The sequence below is a fragment of the Falco naumanni genome, chromosome 6 (assembly GCF_017639655.2).
Source record: "Falco naumanni isolate bFalNau1 chromosome 6, bFalNau1.pat, whole genome shotgun sequence".
Lineage (NCBI taxonomy): Eukaryota > Metazoa > Chordata > Aves > Falconiformes > Falconidae > Falco > Falco naumanni.
Window position 1 is genome coordinate 27936921 of NC_054059.1, and position 15773 is coordinate 27952693.

General features: G+C 42.1%; 1 protein-coding gene across 4 annotated transcripts in view; it reads left to right on the forward strand.

Moving 5' to 3' along the window:
* The first annotated feature begins 4143 nt into the window (after positions 1–4143).
* Positions 4144–15773, forward strand: part of ASAP2 (ArfGAP with SH3 domain, ankyrin repeat and PH domain 2) — a 96880-nt gene continuing 85250 nt past the window's right edge. For 3 of the 4 annotated variants that reach the window (XM_040598704.1, XM_040598707.1, XM_040598708.1), the window contains exon 1: positions 4144–5905. In XM_040598704.1, coding sequence (XP_040454638.1) covers positions 5780–5905 — 126 coding nt within the window. In that variant the 5' untranslated portion in view covers positions 4144–5779. The remainder of the gene's footprint in view (positions 5906–15773) is intronic. The other variant, XM_040598706.1, reaches the window with a different exon arrangement.

Below are 15773 nucleotides of genomic sequence, written 5' to 3' on the forward strand. Positions count from 1 at the left end.
ATTGTGATCACAGTGGTGTTTACGATTGCCTAGGTACTAGAAAGAGGGAGTTTCCCTCTCCTTGTGTTACTCTCTTCTCCTTGTGTTAGCAGGCCTGTTTACCAGACCAAGTGCAAAGATGGAAAGGTTGTGGCAATTGGGGATAATGACAAAGGGTGAAGTAGCAGGCCATCCAGGGGAAATGCAATCTGTACAGCATGAATATTAGAAGAATCTTTCTGGGCCTGTAGCAAGATAACTCATCAGCAGTTGGTATCCCTGAGGGCTTCCCATCTGATGCACGTTCTAGAGATGGCCCAAGGCCCTGCCGCTTGATCCAGACAACACAATCCAGCCTGAGGCATCATGAGAGGGGCAGCACTTGAGGGCATCCTGAAAAAGCAGTGCAAACATATCCAGTCTGACCCACTGAAATGAACACTGGATTCCAAAAAACCTCTGAAACATTCTTATATAACACACACGAGTACACACATTCATCCAGGGCATACCTTACAAAAACTGTGATGATAAGATACGATTACCAAATTCAAATTAAACAATGTGGTGCGGTTCTGCCAAACCTCAGTATGCAAAATTCCCTTTAAAATGAAAGGTATAGACTCATTCGTGTCCAGTTTGACCCTTTACATAGCATACTTCTCCTCTAGTGGTTAAAATAGTATCTTTTGGGTGTTTTGAGGGAAACGGCACAACATGCCAACAGTCCTTTCTGTGTTTTCTTTCTTGCCTTTGTCCACATGTTACCACTTTAGTTGCAGTGGTGTTGTTACTATTAATACTAGGCAAAATAGATCTTCGTAAATTCTCCACAAAAGCCTGAGATCAATGCTAGGGAACACAACTACATAGTAAGAGTGGGAAAAGCATACAATCACACATGCTTGAAACAGAAGCTCCCAAGCAGGCACTTCCAAATCCAAAGGATCTGAAAAAATATACTTTTTTGAACTAACTTCTTAAATTTGCAGAATTCACACTTATTTGTAGACATCAGTCTCTAGAAATACACCTATGAGAGCAAGTATATTTTCAAATAGGTATTATTTTCAACAGAAGAATGCCACAAAGTCATTCTTAAACAGCAGACACACTTGTTATTCTAAAGCTGCTACATGCTGTATTGGTATCATTAAAACGTGAGTTAGACCTCCAAAATCATAGCAGACACTTAAAAATAACCAAGTATCTGCTCTTTTGGGGGTTTGGTACCTTTAGAAATAAAGAGAAGTCTTTCTCCAAAACTGTGCAAACTGATTTTCAAAAATGGAACCTGTTTCAAAGGGGTTTACCTGAACACAACACCAGGGATTGATACTTTAAGAAAAAAAAAAAAAATCGTAAGACTTGGGATGAAACAACAGGATCCAGTAACAAGGCTTATCACATACTGTTTTACTTATCTGATGTGACTTACATGTACTACGTAAATTTCTCAGTTTAACAACTACAAGCCTGAAAATTGTCATCCAGTAATTAGCAGCTGACAGACTACATTTATTGGCGTGCTTATTTTTTAAGTTCAAAGATAAGCAATGAGGCTAATGAGATTTTCTGTGAAACACCTTATTGTTGTTTTCCCTCAAATCACTTTTAATAGAATTAACAAATACACCTCAGAATCCTTGTAAATACTAAGTACCTACAAAGAAGGCCAGGAAAAAAATACTTTCTCAAACTATCTGTAGTTATCAAAGAAAGAAATTCCGTGAAAAAAATACTCATATCAAAGAAAGATAGGCAGAGCAAATACTATGAAACAATTTGTTATTGAGCTAGTCACTGAAGGACAATAACGACATGACTCTTGTGGGGAAAAAAAATTCCTTACACATTTTGAGTCCTATCCCAGGCAGCTGCTTGAGGGATCATCGAATATGCTAGCCAGCTCATCATGTTCTCTCCCTGCTATTCTCACAACTCCTTTAGCATGTCCTTTCATTAAACAGACATTAACTTTTGCCTTTGTTTGATCCATGATGTTAACCTCCAATTCTGAACTGTTCAGTTTTAAAGGCACAACTTTCTTGTGCACTTTCTCTCACGCTGACCCTCATTCTTGTAATAATTCCCCTTAAGCACCCTAATCTATCTCATAAACTTTCTTGAAAACTTAATTAAAATGTCTTCAGAAACATTTGGGCAACCATGTGTGAAGATCACAGACTGTCATACAGACCAATAATGGTCCAGCATTTCCTTATATTCACTCAATTGCCTTCCCATTAGTTAATTTTAGATCCCCAGATTTCTAGAAGTTGACTTACTGTTCTGTGTTTGCAGAGCACCTGGTCCTTGGTTTGGGTTCTTACTGGCAGCAACACAAATAAATATTCTGACATACAGATAAAGATTTCTAAAGGCTCAATAACCAAAAAGAAAAGAGCATTTATTATTTTAAAATCTATCTTACAATTTTGAAGGTCTGATGTTTTTAACAACACCCGATGAACCATTAATGCTGGTTTAAAGTCAGTGTAGGAAAAAAATGCTTGTACAAATCAAGTATTCTGATTTTCATACCTTCTGCAAGGGAAAGAGATCTAAACTCTGAAATACCACACCACTTTATGGAGTTGCAGTCTATGCATATCCACAAGATTAGAAGCTTTGCAGCAATGTGCAAAGACTGAATGTTTCAAAAGTAGTTTTGTTATTTATTTCTCTTTAGTAGAACATCTGTAACTGTGTGAATGGGTTGAAGACAACAGCGACATTTTATCTAGTATTAATTGCAGATAAGAAAGAAAGGAGCATCCAAAGTCAGAGGAGAAGGAGCAGTGATGTGCAAACAATCAGGAAAAACCTAGAGACAAAACAGTAGTAGCAGATCCCGCACAAACAAGCCTAATTCACAGCTGCCCCATTATCAAGTCATTCCACTGCTGACATTTATTCACAGATCCCAAGAATGGTGCTGGATGCTGAAATTAAATGTTGCTCATAAAGACCTAGAGGCCAAAGTAGACAGGTAGATGAGCCATGGTGGCTCATATGATAGTGGGACTAGAAAGTCTAATGATAATCTTGAGTATAACAATGAGGCAGTAGCGAACCAGGAAAAATTCTTGAGGTGTTAGAACTACAAAAATGATGGAAAGGCTGAGAAAATATCCTTTTGGTGGGAGATGCAGGACTCACACACACTAATAAAAGTGTTACCACAGAGTAATAAGCTGCCTTGTCAGCTGACCCACAGTCACCATCTGTGTACCAAATCTTGGTTTGTGGCCAATGCAAAGCAATACAAATTAGCTCTGCCCTCTTTAAAAGATGGGAGTTGATCAATTTGGTTTATCAAGAAACAAAACTGAGACATTACATCATTGCAGTGTACTAGAATGCTCATAGGGAGAAAAGTCCGAGTACTTAGCTCCTTAAGCTACCGAAAAAATAACAAGCAATAGCTGGAAGACACAGTAACCGTGACTAGCCATTGTCATAAAACACTAACAGAAGCAGTGGATTCTCCAAGCTGTCGAGTCTTGATACCGAGACTAGATATCTTCTAGAAGGTTCACCCAAGCACAAGTCTTTAGCTTCAGGAGAAGGATAGTTGAGTCAAATGCAGTCTATCAAGCAAAAAGGCCTAGCAGTTTCATTGGGACAGCAAATTTTTGAATCTGTGAAGTTAAAGATCAGAAGATATTACCACAACCATCTAACCTAACCTGCTGTGTAAATAATGGTCTACAGAATTTAAAGATTCATTGCACGATGATACTGTCTTAGTTGTATATACTCTAATATAAAACTGAAGATGCAACCACTAGAGACTATATTGATGTGCTACAGATTCAAGACCTGATAGAACAGCTCTTGCATAAAGTTAAAATCTACTATTATTTGTCTTTCAGATCCCAAGTTTTTCATTCCCTTCAGAATTTCTAAATAAATATGCTGCATTGGAAGATGTGATATTTTTAAAAAGTCTATTAAGTTTGGATAATAGTGTGAGAAGTATTGCTCTAAACGTATCACCATCAGCTGAAACAAAAATGAAGATGTAAGATCACACATATTTTTAGCAAGAATGAATTATTCATACTCAGTCTGGCCACAGATAATACTCATTTATTATGTGACATACAAACACAGACAAGAAGTTTAATGCATTAGCACCAGAACCATTTATACATGTACATGCCCCATTAACAGAAACATGCACAAGTCTTAGCAAGGAGGGTGGTTTATAATACCAAGTTATTTTGCTTTTAACTTCTGTCTCCATATAACGGTATGAGAGAAAACAAAGAATTATTAGAATGGAAAAACTAGTAAGAATTTAAAAAAGGAAAGAATATGCAGATAGTCCTCGTTCATTCATCTGCTTTGCTACAACCAATAAAATAAATAAAGCTGACAAGCTTCATCACATATGTGAGAGAACTTCTCTTAACACTAGCAAGGATCGCAAAGGGCAGTAATGTCTAGGTAGGCCTGCAGTTATTTATTTTGACATTTTACAAACTGCAGCAAAAGAGTACCTGCTTACTCATCTGAATTCCCCGGAGAGTTTTAAATCACAGTAACAGAGGATCACTTACAGAAAGCTAATAACTGTATCACCAGCGGGGAGTGAAAGAGCCACGGGAGAGTTTCTGGGCCAAAACAGACTTCCAAAGCTTTCTGCACTAACAGGCTGGAAGTCCTAAGGGCTTTGAGGCCAAGAGAAACCACTACGATGGATCACACCACTGTATTCCCAACAGAAGCAAGCACCATGCCTGCTCGGTGACACCTTGCCAGTCTCCCTTCTGCCGCATCAGTCACAAACGCCACTGCTGGGGCCGAGTTTTGCCCTTTCTGCCTCGATTAATCCTTGTCGCTTTAGAGTACAAAGCGTCTCCTCCTCTAATAACACTTCCTCTTCGAGTACAGCAACAGCTTTCTAAGAATTTAGATATAAATGTTACTTAGCCTAGAAGTATTTTCGCATGGACCTCTTGGGAACGACAGCATTTCTCAACTTTAGCTCCCTTGAAACAAGGCAGCAAACTCGTAAAACAGATTTAACTGTAAAAATAAAGATTATGAACTGTGGGGGGAAGAGACTGTCCCCGCCACCGCCGGGCGGCCACGGAGGGGACAATGCGGACACCTGTCCTGCGGACTTCCACCCGTCCCTCCCGCGTCAGGCAGGCACCGCGCCTCACCTTCCCCTGCCCTTGGGTTTTTATTGTTGTTGTTAAACACGACCTTAATTACACGGCTGGATTGGTCCTGCCTGTCCCTGGGATCACCCTGCCGGTGCCTGCCGTTAGAGTCGCGCAGCTCCCCGCCAGTCCGCCCGCTCCGCTGTCCCCGGCGGGGCTGGGGAAGGAGGGCGGGGGCCGCCATCTTCTCCGGGCGGGCGCCGGGGGGCGAGTGCGCGGCGGCAGGTCTCCCGCGGGCGTGCCGAGGCTGAGGGGGGGGTCAGGCGGCCGCGCCTCGGCCCGCCTCCGCCCTGCGTGTGTGCGAAGGAGAAAGCGAGAGAGAGAGGGCGGGGTGTGGAGGCTGCTCTCGCCGCCGCCACCGCCTCCCCCCCGCTCGCCGCTGGGCGTGTGCCCGGCCCCCGGTGCTGCGTGACCGCGCGGGGAGGCGGAGGAGTGTGGGTGCGGGGAATTTCCTTGTGTGGCGACGGAGGAACAACACCGCTCCAGACGGCGGGGCTGCGAGGAGGGCGCTGCTGCCGCCCGTTGCCGAGCGATGTGAGGGGGGAGCCCCCCTGGGCCCTCCCCTCCCCCCGGAGCCGCCTGCCTTCCCCCCCACCCCTCCCCTCACTCATCCCCGCCCCGCCATGCCGGACCAGATCTCCGTGTCGGAATTCGTGTCCGAGACCAATGAGGATTACAAGTCACCTACCGCCTCCAACTTCACCACCCGGATGGCCCAGTGCAGGAACACGGTGGCGGCCATCGAGGAGGTGAGCCCCGGGAGGGGAGGCGCGGCGGGGCGGGGAGCGGGCTGCGCGGCTCCCCCTCCGGCCTGGCTGCCCGCCGCGGCGGCAGCAGAGAACAAGGCGCTACCGGCGCTGGCTCCTGCCGCTCCCTCTCCGCGCCCGGCCCCAAGGAGCGCCCTCGGCCGCCGCTGAGAGGAAATGGGGCTCGCCCAGGTGCAGAGGGGAAAGAAAAGGAGAGGGGGGAAGGGCTGAGGCGCTGCTGCCCCCGGCCCGCGGGGCTCCCCCGCTCCGAGCTCGCCCCTCGGCGGGGCAGGGGCGCCGGCCGGCCCCCACCCCCGCTTCTCTCAGCCTGGGGGCAGGGGAAGCCCGAGCCTTCGGTCCTCTCGCTCCTCCTGGCGCCCGGGGAGCCCTGTGCCGGTCGGTTCCGCCCGCCCTTCCCTCCCTCTTTCCGTCCTACCTGGGGGGGGAACTCGAACTCTCCGGCCTCCTTCCTCTGCGCCTGCACGGCGACACCTGAACCGCCTCGGCCCCGCCGCGCCCGCTTCCCGCCCCGCCGGCTGCCGGCGGGGCTTGGGCCCTGGCAGCCCCGGCCGTACGGGCGGCTGGAGTGTCCTTTCTTCCCCCTCGTGTGTGTGTGTCTGCCTGCCTCCTGGCACAGGTGGGATTTAATCTTATTTCCTGTCACCGCACATAAAATATAAACATCCTCCCTCTCTCGGGCATATGCTTTAAGGTAGCCTTCCCTCAGGAACCGCTTCTCAGGGTCGTGGGGCGATGCCCGCCCTTCCCGGGGGGGGGGCGAGAACACGGTTCAGCCTCCCCGCGGTGCGCGGGAGCCTGAGCCTCCTCGTTTCTGCCGCCTCTGGGGCAGCCGGGGCTGCGGATACTTCGTGTGAGCCTCTTTTGTCTCACGAAGAGACCTGTTTGTTTTTCTTTCTTTAAAGATACTCGAAACGTGCCGCGGAACCTGATGGTAAGAGCCCTCCCTACCACGGAGGGTGGCTGCCAGCACTGGAGAGGGAGAGACTCTTTCCCTCCTGTTTCAAATCAGAGGGAAATGTGGAACAGGTCTGAACACAGCGAGGGCACATTCCACATCCCAGTCATATATGCACAATGAAATGAGAAGCGTCTGTGTATCTTCATTCCTCTAGCAGCTTCTCTGAAGTAACTTGTGTGTGTGGAATCTTACTTGTGATGCAGATTAATTTGCTCCATCTACCTGTTACATCAGTCCTTACAGTGTGTGTTTAGTTGATTTGTTTTGCAGTATGTGTGTATTTTAAAAACAGCCTCTTCAGCAAAAAGAATCTTGTCAGTAGTTGATGCCCCTTCTTACAAAAGAACTGCCACTAGCAATGGATTATTAACATGTCTTAAATGAACAAAACCCAGGTTAGGTGCTTAAACAGCCTTTTCAAGATTTTCCTGTTTTGCCAGTTCTCAAAACCACTAAAGTAAGGAGTTGAATTCAAAATAATCTGCACAGAGGGAATTACTGTTTTGTTCCTGAGGTAATTTTCTTCCCTGCAAGCTTGCACTTAAATGCCTGGATTTAATTACACCTTATTAACCTGATAGTCTTAAGATCAACAATCTGTATCAGAGAACTTTTTCTTAAAGAATATTTATAAATAGTGGATTATTTTACTTATAAGGTAGAGCTGCTTATTTGATTAAATTCAAGCAAGTGTGTTTGGGTCAAAAGCAGTTTTGCTAGATTTAGGGATGTTCATTACAAGTGTCACAAAAATTAGTCTTTCTCTAAGCCCTAATTTCTAGAGTTGCGTGGTTGCAAAAATTTTATATAATTTCTCAGAAAAAAGATGCAGAAATTTTTGGTTTCATTTTCATGTCTGATGATACAAAATTTATATATGATGGCATGAAATTTGTAATGCATCTTAGGGTCTTTCAAAAATTGAACTCATTAAGTTGCATCTTCAAGACCTTTTTTTTTGACATTGGGAGAATGATACACATTTAGAAATTTGAATACTGTGAATTCCTGTTTTATTTAATCTGCTTGGCATTTGTTTTTATGTCATATCTGTGGTACACTGCTGTTTGATATTTAAAGAAACTCAATCAGTATGTAAAATCTTTGTATCTGCATATTTTGGATATTAGACACTGTCTGCTAGCTTAGGTACAAAAACTTATCTTTTATGATAATGATAGTAAAGAATGTGCCTAATGTCTTTGATCTTAAGTAAAGTTTGCAAGGCAGGAGATGGGAGATTTCACTGGCTATAGCTGTTCTTAATAGTATTGATCTATCTAACACTTTTGGCAAAATATCAGCAGTTGCTGCCTGTGCTGCTGTCCTAAAGTATATGTTGAAACGACTACTGAATTTTTTCTTTGTGATTTATCAAGAGCAGCAAACAAATTTTCATGGTTTCAAAACTGTGAAATCATTTTTCAGACTTGGACTTCTCTGGTTTGGAAATACTTGGGTCCTTCAGTACGATGTACCTGGTTTTTCAGGTTACATGTGATCCTTTGATAAAAAGCTGTGTATAAATTGTGTAATAGAGAAGTCAGTGCTCAGCACCTTTTTTCTAAAAGGCTAGGCAAGAATTAGTTCATCAGCTCGTTGTGAATGAAGACTTGATAAAGAATGCATCTAAAAATGTATAGGTAATACAAAGAACCTGTGCATTTCCAGTGTCACAAGTACTGTGAAGCATCAATTTCCAGTTCACGCTGCTCTATTGCAGTAGACAGTAAGGTTCTGAAAACTGGGAAGTCTGGCTGTGTATGATTTCTGGAATGTGTTACTCAAAACAGTTAATAGGTAAGGTGAAACCATGCTGACTGCTGGCTTTGTGTATGCATGACTTCAGCAAGTGACTCTAAGGGCTAGTTTATCAACTGAAGACTGTTAAGGTTTCATTTTTGAGGATATTGTATACATGTATTAAATCAACAAATTAACTGGTTAACACTGATACGTTGAGCATTTGTCTTAAATGCTTTTCCCAGCTAATCTGGTTCTGGAATGGATTGTGCAACTACTTGCATGAAGCCAGCTTGAGTCTCTCAAGCTTCGTGCTCTCTTGGAAGCAGAGGCACGGGGGAGGCAGTGCAGAAGCACAGGAGGTGGGGGCTAGTGTGATTTGTTAGTCTGAGCTCAGCTCTGTGGAAGCACAGATAGCTGTTCCCAGATCCCACTGGGAAATCTTTTGCAGTTACCGTTAACATTGTTGGCTGCCAGTTTTGTAATTCTTAGTTAATTAGCAGGTATCTAACAGTGTCTTAGAAGTTTAGTTAGTGAGGCCTTGCTTTCAGTGGCGGAGTGGAAAAGGCTTGTTAGGTGAGGAAATCAATAGGATGTTGGACAATTGTAAGTGTATAATTTACCAATGTGTCTCTGTGGGCAGTGGTATTGCCTTAAATCAGTGTTTTCAGAACTTGGATTAACTGACCTCTGTCAGTTGCAGAGTATGATTTATTTTTTGTATCAGTTGAAAAGACTGATTTTTACTGGTTTATGTGGTTGTGTACACAATTACAGACCCCAGATCTTGACTTTTGAGATCACCAGAAGCACCTGCATTGCAGTTTGGGAGTTGGTGCCTATTCAAACAGTTGGAGAAAGAGAATCTGATCCTTTGCTCTTGGTAGTGGAGAAGGGATTAGGAAAGGCATGCTTGTGGAGCACAACATGATTTCAAAGGAAAAGGAATCATATAATTTCTGCATTGTTCTCAGATTAGGATGTTGCTTAGCAAAATGTTGGGAATGTTTAGCTTCTGCTTAAGCAAAATTACAAGTGAGCAGTATATGTCACAGGCCCTTACAGGTTACTGTTTAATCTTTGCACGTATGATAGTGACTAAGATAAACAAGTTTTAATTGATGGAGTACAAAGCATGGTCACATGACTGGGGGAGGGGTTGCTTGAAATCAGTAATCTAGTCTGACATGCAGTCTTTTTAGTTGACTGTTTTCTATTAAAGGTCCCAGGATCTAAAATGTCTGGTGACCGTTCTTAAGCTATGAATGCTTAAAAATTTGGTTTCAGTACTGATAATATTTAGAACATACAATTCTCTCTCTTTATGTGCTATAAGTTAAATAAAATAGTCCCTAAAGTGTAATGGAGTTTGCAAAGTGGACCTAATAGATGTGATCATTATAGATTTTTAGAAATTTCTTCATAGAATGGTTTAATGAGTAGAATCCAAGTATGCCACTTCTTTTTGAAGCATGGGTTACGTTTTTACAATAAAGACTGGAACTGAGGCCTATAAAAATCCTACCTGTTTATTTCTGTTCTAACTGTTGATCATGGTCCAGTGCTTGTGGACCAAGAAAGAAGGGGGGGTGGGGGTGGCGGCGGGGCGCACTGTCAGTTGTGTAGCCTATTGTATAAACGGAGAGTAGCAGACAGTTCATGTGCTTATGCCATTTCCATCTAAGTCAGGACTTGAGGTGCAGAGTTTATCCTGCCTGCTTAAATTTCACTGCATGTTCAGGTTTCCCTATAAAGAGGGAAGAACGGAAACAAGGCGGCAAGTTTAATAAGTTACTGAAACAGTGTCCCCAGCATAATAGCACTTGCTACTGGGTTGAATGTGTTCTAAGTAGTAGACAGGATGAATGCATGGTGGAAAGATGTAGAACATACAACCAAAAGAAACAGTATAGTGATACCAAAGATGGTCTTAGTTCTCTGGATAGAAATAGATTTTAATTGTTTGGGGTCTGTTTAAAAGCCAGTCTCCAGAAATTTCTGTAAAATCCCCGAAATTAATGTGAAAGCCATAACTTGTAATTTCAGGTCTCTACTTGCCTTTGTTCTATAGATCCTGTTTCATGATTATTGCACCTCAATGAATACGTTATTTTACAATTTATTTTTTTTTTTTGTGATTTCCACTCCTAGGAATGCAGTATGTCATTTCAGTATCAAATCCTTTTCTTCCTCACTGTCACTTAAAAAAACTTGCATTATATCAGAAATGGTAACAATTTCTTGCCACCTAAGGCAATCCCATGGTTTTCAGCTGGCTTGGAGAGGCATGAGGGATCGATGTTTATTGAATTTCATTCCCTCTATCTTAAAATTCTGTAATTCTCTCTGCTCCATTTTGGTTCTGCAAAGCTAACTAGGGCAAGCAGTAATAACAGCTTGATAGGGTGGGCGAATGTGAGACTGGATACATGCATACAGATGTGTGTGTTTAAAATTTGTTTTTTCCCCATCATATATTTTTTGCTTGTTAGGTCTTTGGGCCTGGAGTTCTGTCTTCCTATACTACATGATTTTGACTTGCTTTTGAAAGCTATGTGAAGAAGCTGTTTTTGTAGAAGCAGCAGGAAATGTCACATATTGTGGTGTGTTTTGGGAAATTTACTATTATTTATGTTTTTCTTTTTAATAAAATGTATCTTTGTGCTCACTATAACATGCTCTTTGGTAGAACATATTTGCAGACTTTTCTTACCTCATGGTTAAATACAGTTCCATAAATGCATGTTTAAAACATTTTTGATGTTCCACTTCTGCTTCCTCTTTGGAATCTTGATTGTCTGTCATCAGCATCCAAAGAGGTTAGATTTCTGGAAAAGTCATTATGACACAAATGGCATGATGATTTCAAAAGGAGTGTGGGAACTTTTTTTTTGGGGGAGAGGAATATAGAGGATGGAAGTTGCAGAAATACAGGAGCTAAGCTGTAGGTCTTCAGCTGAACCTTTGTGTATATTTTAAAATACAGAACTTAAACCTTTAAAGTACGGACAATTTGCAGTCGGTTAAAACAGTTTCAAGCCATGTAAGTAGATTGCTGTGCACCTTACGTTGGTGCATCTGATGATCCATCTGCTTCCTATTACCAAATGCCCCCATTCCCCATAGAAGTATCAATGGAAAATAGGTACATTTCTGAGGTATTTTGCTAACTGTGGCTTTTGTCCTTTGATTTTTCTTCAGCATTGCTGCATTCCTCAGAACCATCTTGTCTGAATTTAGTGTGTTTCACGCTGGTAAAAAAAGAGAGCAGACGTGCAAGTGGCTAATTTTGCTTGAGATTTAACCCACCTTCACTTCCTTTTTTCATCCTCATGTTGTTCTCTGTGTACCATAATTTACAGCAATTTTAGCTAGGTAAAGGTGAAGCCTTCATTCTGAATGACATTGCAAAGTCACAGAACAAAAGCCTCTAATCCCTGCTCCAAAGCGTTTACAATCCACATGTCAGGTGGACATGGTTGACGAATACAGGTGGAAGAATCCAAGAAAACTTGGTGCGCCTGACTACTGTACTGTTTGTAGCTGAACCACTGTGAGGTGGTTTCTTGTTATTCATATGCATTTGAGTAGTGGTTCTTAAATGTCTTGGTTCAACTCTTAAATCTTTTAATTTTTTATAATTTGCACCTGCCATCTTTGTGTGTATGTATATATATGTTACACGCAACCATTCTCTATCTAAACTCCTGCACCCCAGCTTCTGAGCCTCACTCTTAACAACCCATGCGATCTGCCTGCTCATTTCCTCAGAAACAACCTTTGTGCCTGAAGCTCCAGAAAAGTTGGGCCTAACCCTATTTAGGTTAGCTCTTCCCTCTATTATCTTGGGTATCAAGTTTCTCTATACTTTCTTGATGTTTGCAGTCTCCTTATCTCTCTTGATTTCTGGAAACTGCTTTGCTACAGAGGTTGTTGGCACTTTGCCGTAGCTCCATGGAGTTCCCTAGCCTTGTCCCCCTCCCTGTCCATGGTGCTAGGGCTCAGGTGGGCTTCACGCCAAACTGGGTTCTCTCTCCTGGATGGGCTAGCAGCAAGTCTTCACCTGCGCTCAGTCCTCACTGGCTCTAAATAAATGTTACATTCTTCATGAAGTTGGTAGAGAGGGAAGAAGAGACATTCTCTGGATTAAATATTTCTGCAGCTTCTCCAGCTGTAGGGGTATCTTCCATCCTTGCACCCCTGCCCATTCTGTGTTTATTGATCTGTACAGGTCAGAAGAATTTGTGGATGCTGTAAAACCTAAGTGTTGGTAGGATAAGTACCAACTAAGTGTTGGTAGGAAAACATGAAGGTGTGATTCTGAAAGAACAAATGGGTATTTGTGGATGGAGTTAGTCTGATTGGAGAGAAGGGGAGTCCTAAGTGAACAAGAGATGATTGATGTTTCCTATTAAGGATTAGAATCAAAACCCACTGTTTTAAATTTGATGCAAAGGAGAGTGCTGTTACAAGTATTGCACAGAAGACAAACTGTAAAGGTTTAATATTGTGAGCGGATGTGACTGAGGAAGACTGTATTTATCAAGGGTGGAATGTTGAAATAATCAAAATTAAATGATGAGATCATGGATAAAAAGCTTAGAGTGAAAGGCTATATTTTAGAGATACTATGGAGAAGGGATCTGCATAGTTTAAGAGAACCTGTTGGTTGTAGTCTGGTAAAGCAGGCTGTCTGCTAACATCACAAGCATGGAGGAATAGTGCAAGAGGAATTGACAAGAGCTGTATTTTGGCCACCTTACTGTCAGGCATCTGTGACAACAAGCCCAGATGCTAACTTTTACAGAAGGAAGCAGACAGAGACAGGAGAACATAATGTGAGAATTGCCGATTTAAATGCAGGAATCAAATGGATGTTGTGGATGAGACTGCAAACAAGGGAAGTGTTTGTTGAGTCGTTGCGACTCTGTTCATTGTGTACAAAAAGCAAAACAAAGAAATTAAAAGCAAAACCAAGGCAAAACAAGCAAAAGAAATCAAAAAGAAATATTAAGGGAAAGAATCACCAAACCGAGAGCTGGTGAGGTCAACAGAACTGAGGGCTTTATGTACTAAAGCATGAAGAACGTTCATGAAGTATCCCAAGAAAAGGGAAAGTTATGGGGAAAACTGTGGACTTGAAAGACCCCAAGAAGAATGTCACAAATTAGCTAAGCCTATCAGAAATGGGAAAAAATCGCCAGGTAGTCAGAGGAAAGTTTTGCACTTAAAAGTATGTATAAAGATAAAAGACAAATTTGCAAAAGTGAAGTTTCTTCAGGAATGACAGCAGGCAGTAAGGAAAAAAAAATGCTCTTTAAGCACACAGAGTTGTGAGGAGAAAAGGAAAGGATAATAGGCAGTTAGAATGTAGTAGTATTAAAGATAATGTAGGTATTGCCAAATCTAAGTAAGTGCTCTGCTGCAGTTTTTGAGCTCAAAGTGTGGGAGAAGGTAGAATGGATAGTGGGAACAGAGATGCAAACAAGCAAAGCATTAAACAAAACTGTGAGCTTAAAGCACTCTGTTGCAGCTGGTTATTTACCAGGATTCTGAAAGGACTAGGATGATAACTGGCAAATACTCCTAACAAATCCTCAGAAGACCGGGAAGATACCCGATTTAAGCACCGATGGTTAAAAAAGCAGGGATGGAAAGAAGAGCAGAAGTATTTACAGCTACTAAAAATGATTGCAGTGGATGCAAAAATGCAGACCATGACTGTTACATTGAGGAGAAGAGATGTTCTTACTCAAAGATTGCAAGTATCCATGGGTGAGTGGCACGCTAGCAAAGTAACCAGTTCCCTTTCCTGCTTTCAGAAGTGCCTGAAAAATACTGTAAACAAGTATTTACAGCAACTGCCATGCTATGCAAGAAGACATTACTATCACATTTACTTTCATTTTTTAAGCTGAAGCATAGTCAGATGTGCAAGAACTTCACATCAGGATAAATTGTGTGGCTCCTTGTTTACTCTTGCATTGGTGCTGGCAGTTTCTTATAGAAAAACAAGAGTTACTGAGAATCATACTTGTAAAGCTGTAGAGGATGGTTACACCCAGGTTCCATATAAAGTTAAAATCTCTGGTTTGGTCCATTTTAACTGAGACAGGTTGGGTTTGGGTTTTTTTTGTTGTTTTCTTTAGCTTAAACGCAGCTGGAAAATGTAGATCAAGTTGTGGGACAAACAGAAGTTTAATGTTCATAACTACTGATTTTATTGCAATCTGATGGTAGGATTGTTTATCTTTTATTTCCTATCCTTTTCCCCATGCAGTCTCACATTTGTTAGCATCAAGCTCTTCTGTATGCACAATGCTTACTGTAGTTGCATGTAGTTATGTAGGTACTCACAGTGGGGACAGAGATAGGAGCTCGAAGAGTTTTGGTATTAGATACAAGATTTTCTGTGGTTAAGATCACCATCGGCTTCTTTTATTTGGACTAAACCCAGACTTCTTTCATGAAGTTTACATCAATGTAGGGATTAAGGGGGGGGAGTAAATTCAGCTAGGAAACAACAAAAAATGGGAACACAAGAAAAAGTGAGATTCAGAAAGTAATAGCTGCAATGTCTAAGAGGTCTGAGAGAGTCATCCAGAGGCAGAAGTACTGTGATGATGTATGAAGAGTGGAGGGTCAGGAATTGGCAGAAACATTAAGGAGGGGATAAGGAAATGCATCAAAAGTCTAAGGAAGTTCAGAGGCATCAGAATTGACAGGAACTGGAAAGGAATGGGGAGTGTGGCAGTGTTTATGCAGGAAACAGGATGAAAATACCAGGCAGAGAATATGGAGGGAGGGCTAATGTGAAAAGGATCAGTATAGGAAGGAGGCAGGCAGGGATGGTCATGGAGGAAAGTGGATAATGGTATCATAGCTACAACCTACCCTGTAGTTTAGGGGAGTGGAAGAAGAGTTCTGCATGTTATATATCTAGAAAATGGGATGTAGTACTAAGTATTATGCAGACTTTATTAGCTGTTGTATATATCTCAATTTTATTTGGAAAAAGAAAATAATTTACCATATGGGGGAGAATTTATTGATGGAGGAACTGAGATACAGCACTGTAACTGAATAGCTTTTTTGGAAGAACTGAGATACAGCACTGTAACTGAATAGCTTTTTTCTTACAAGCAATGC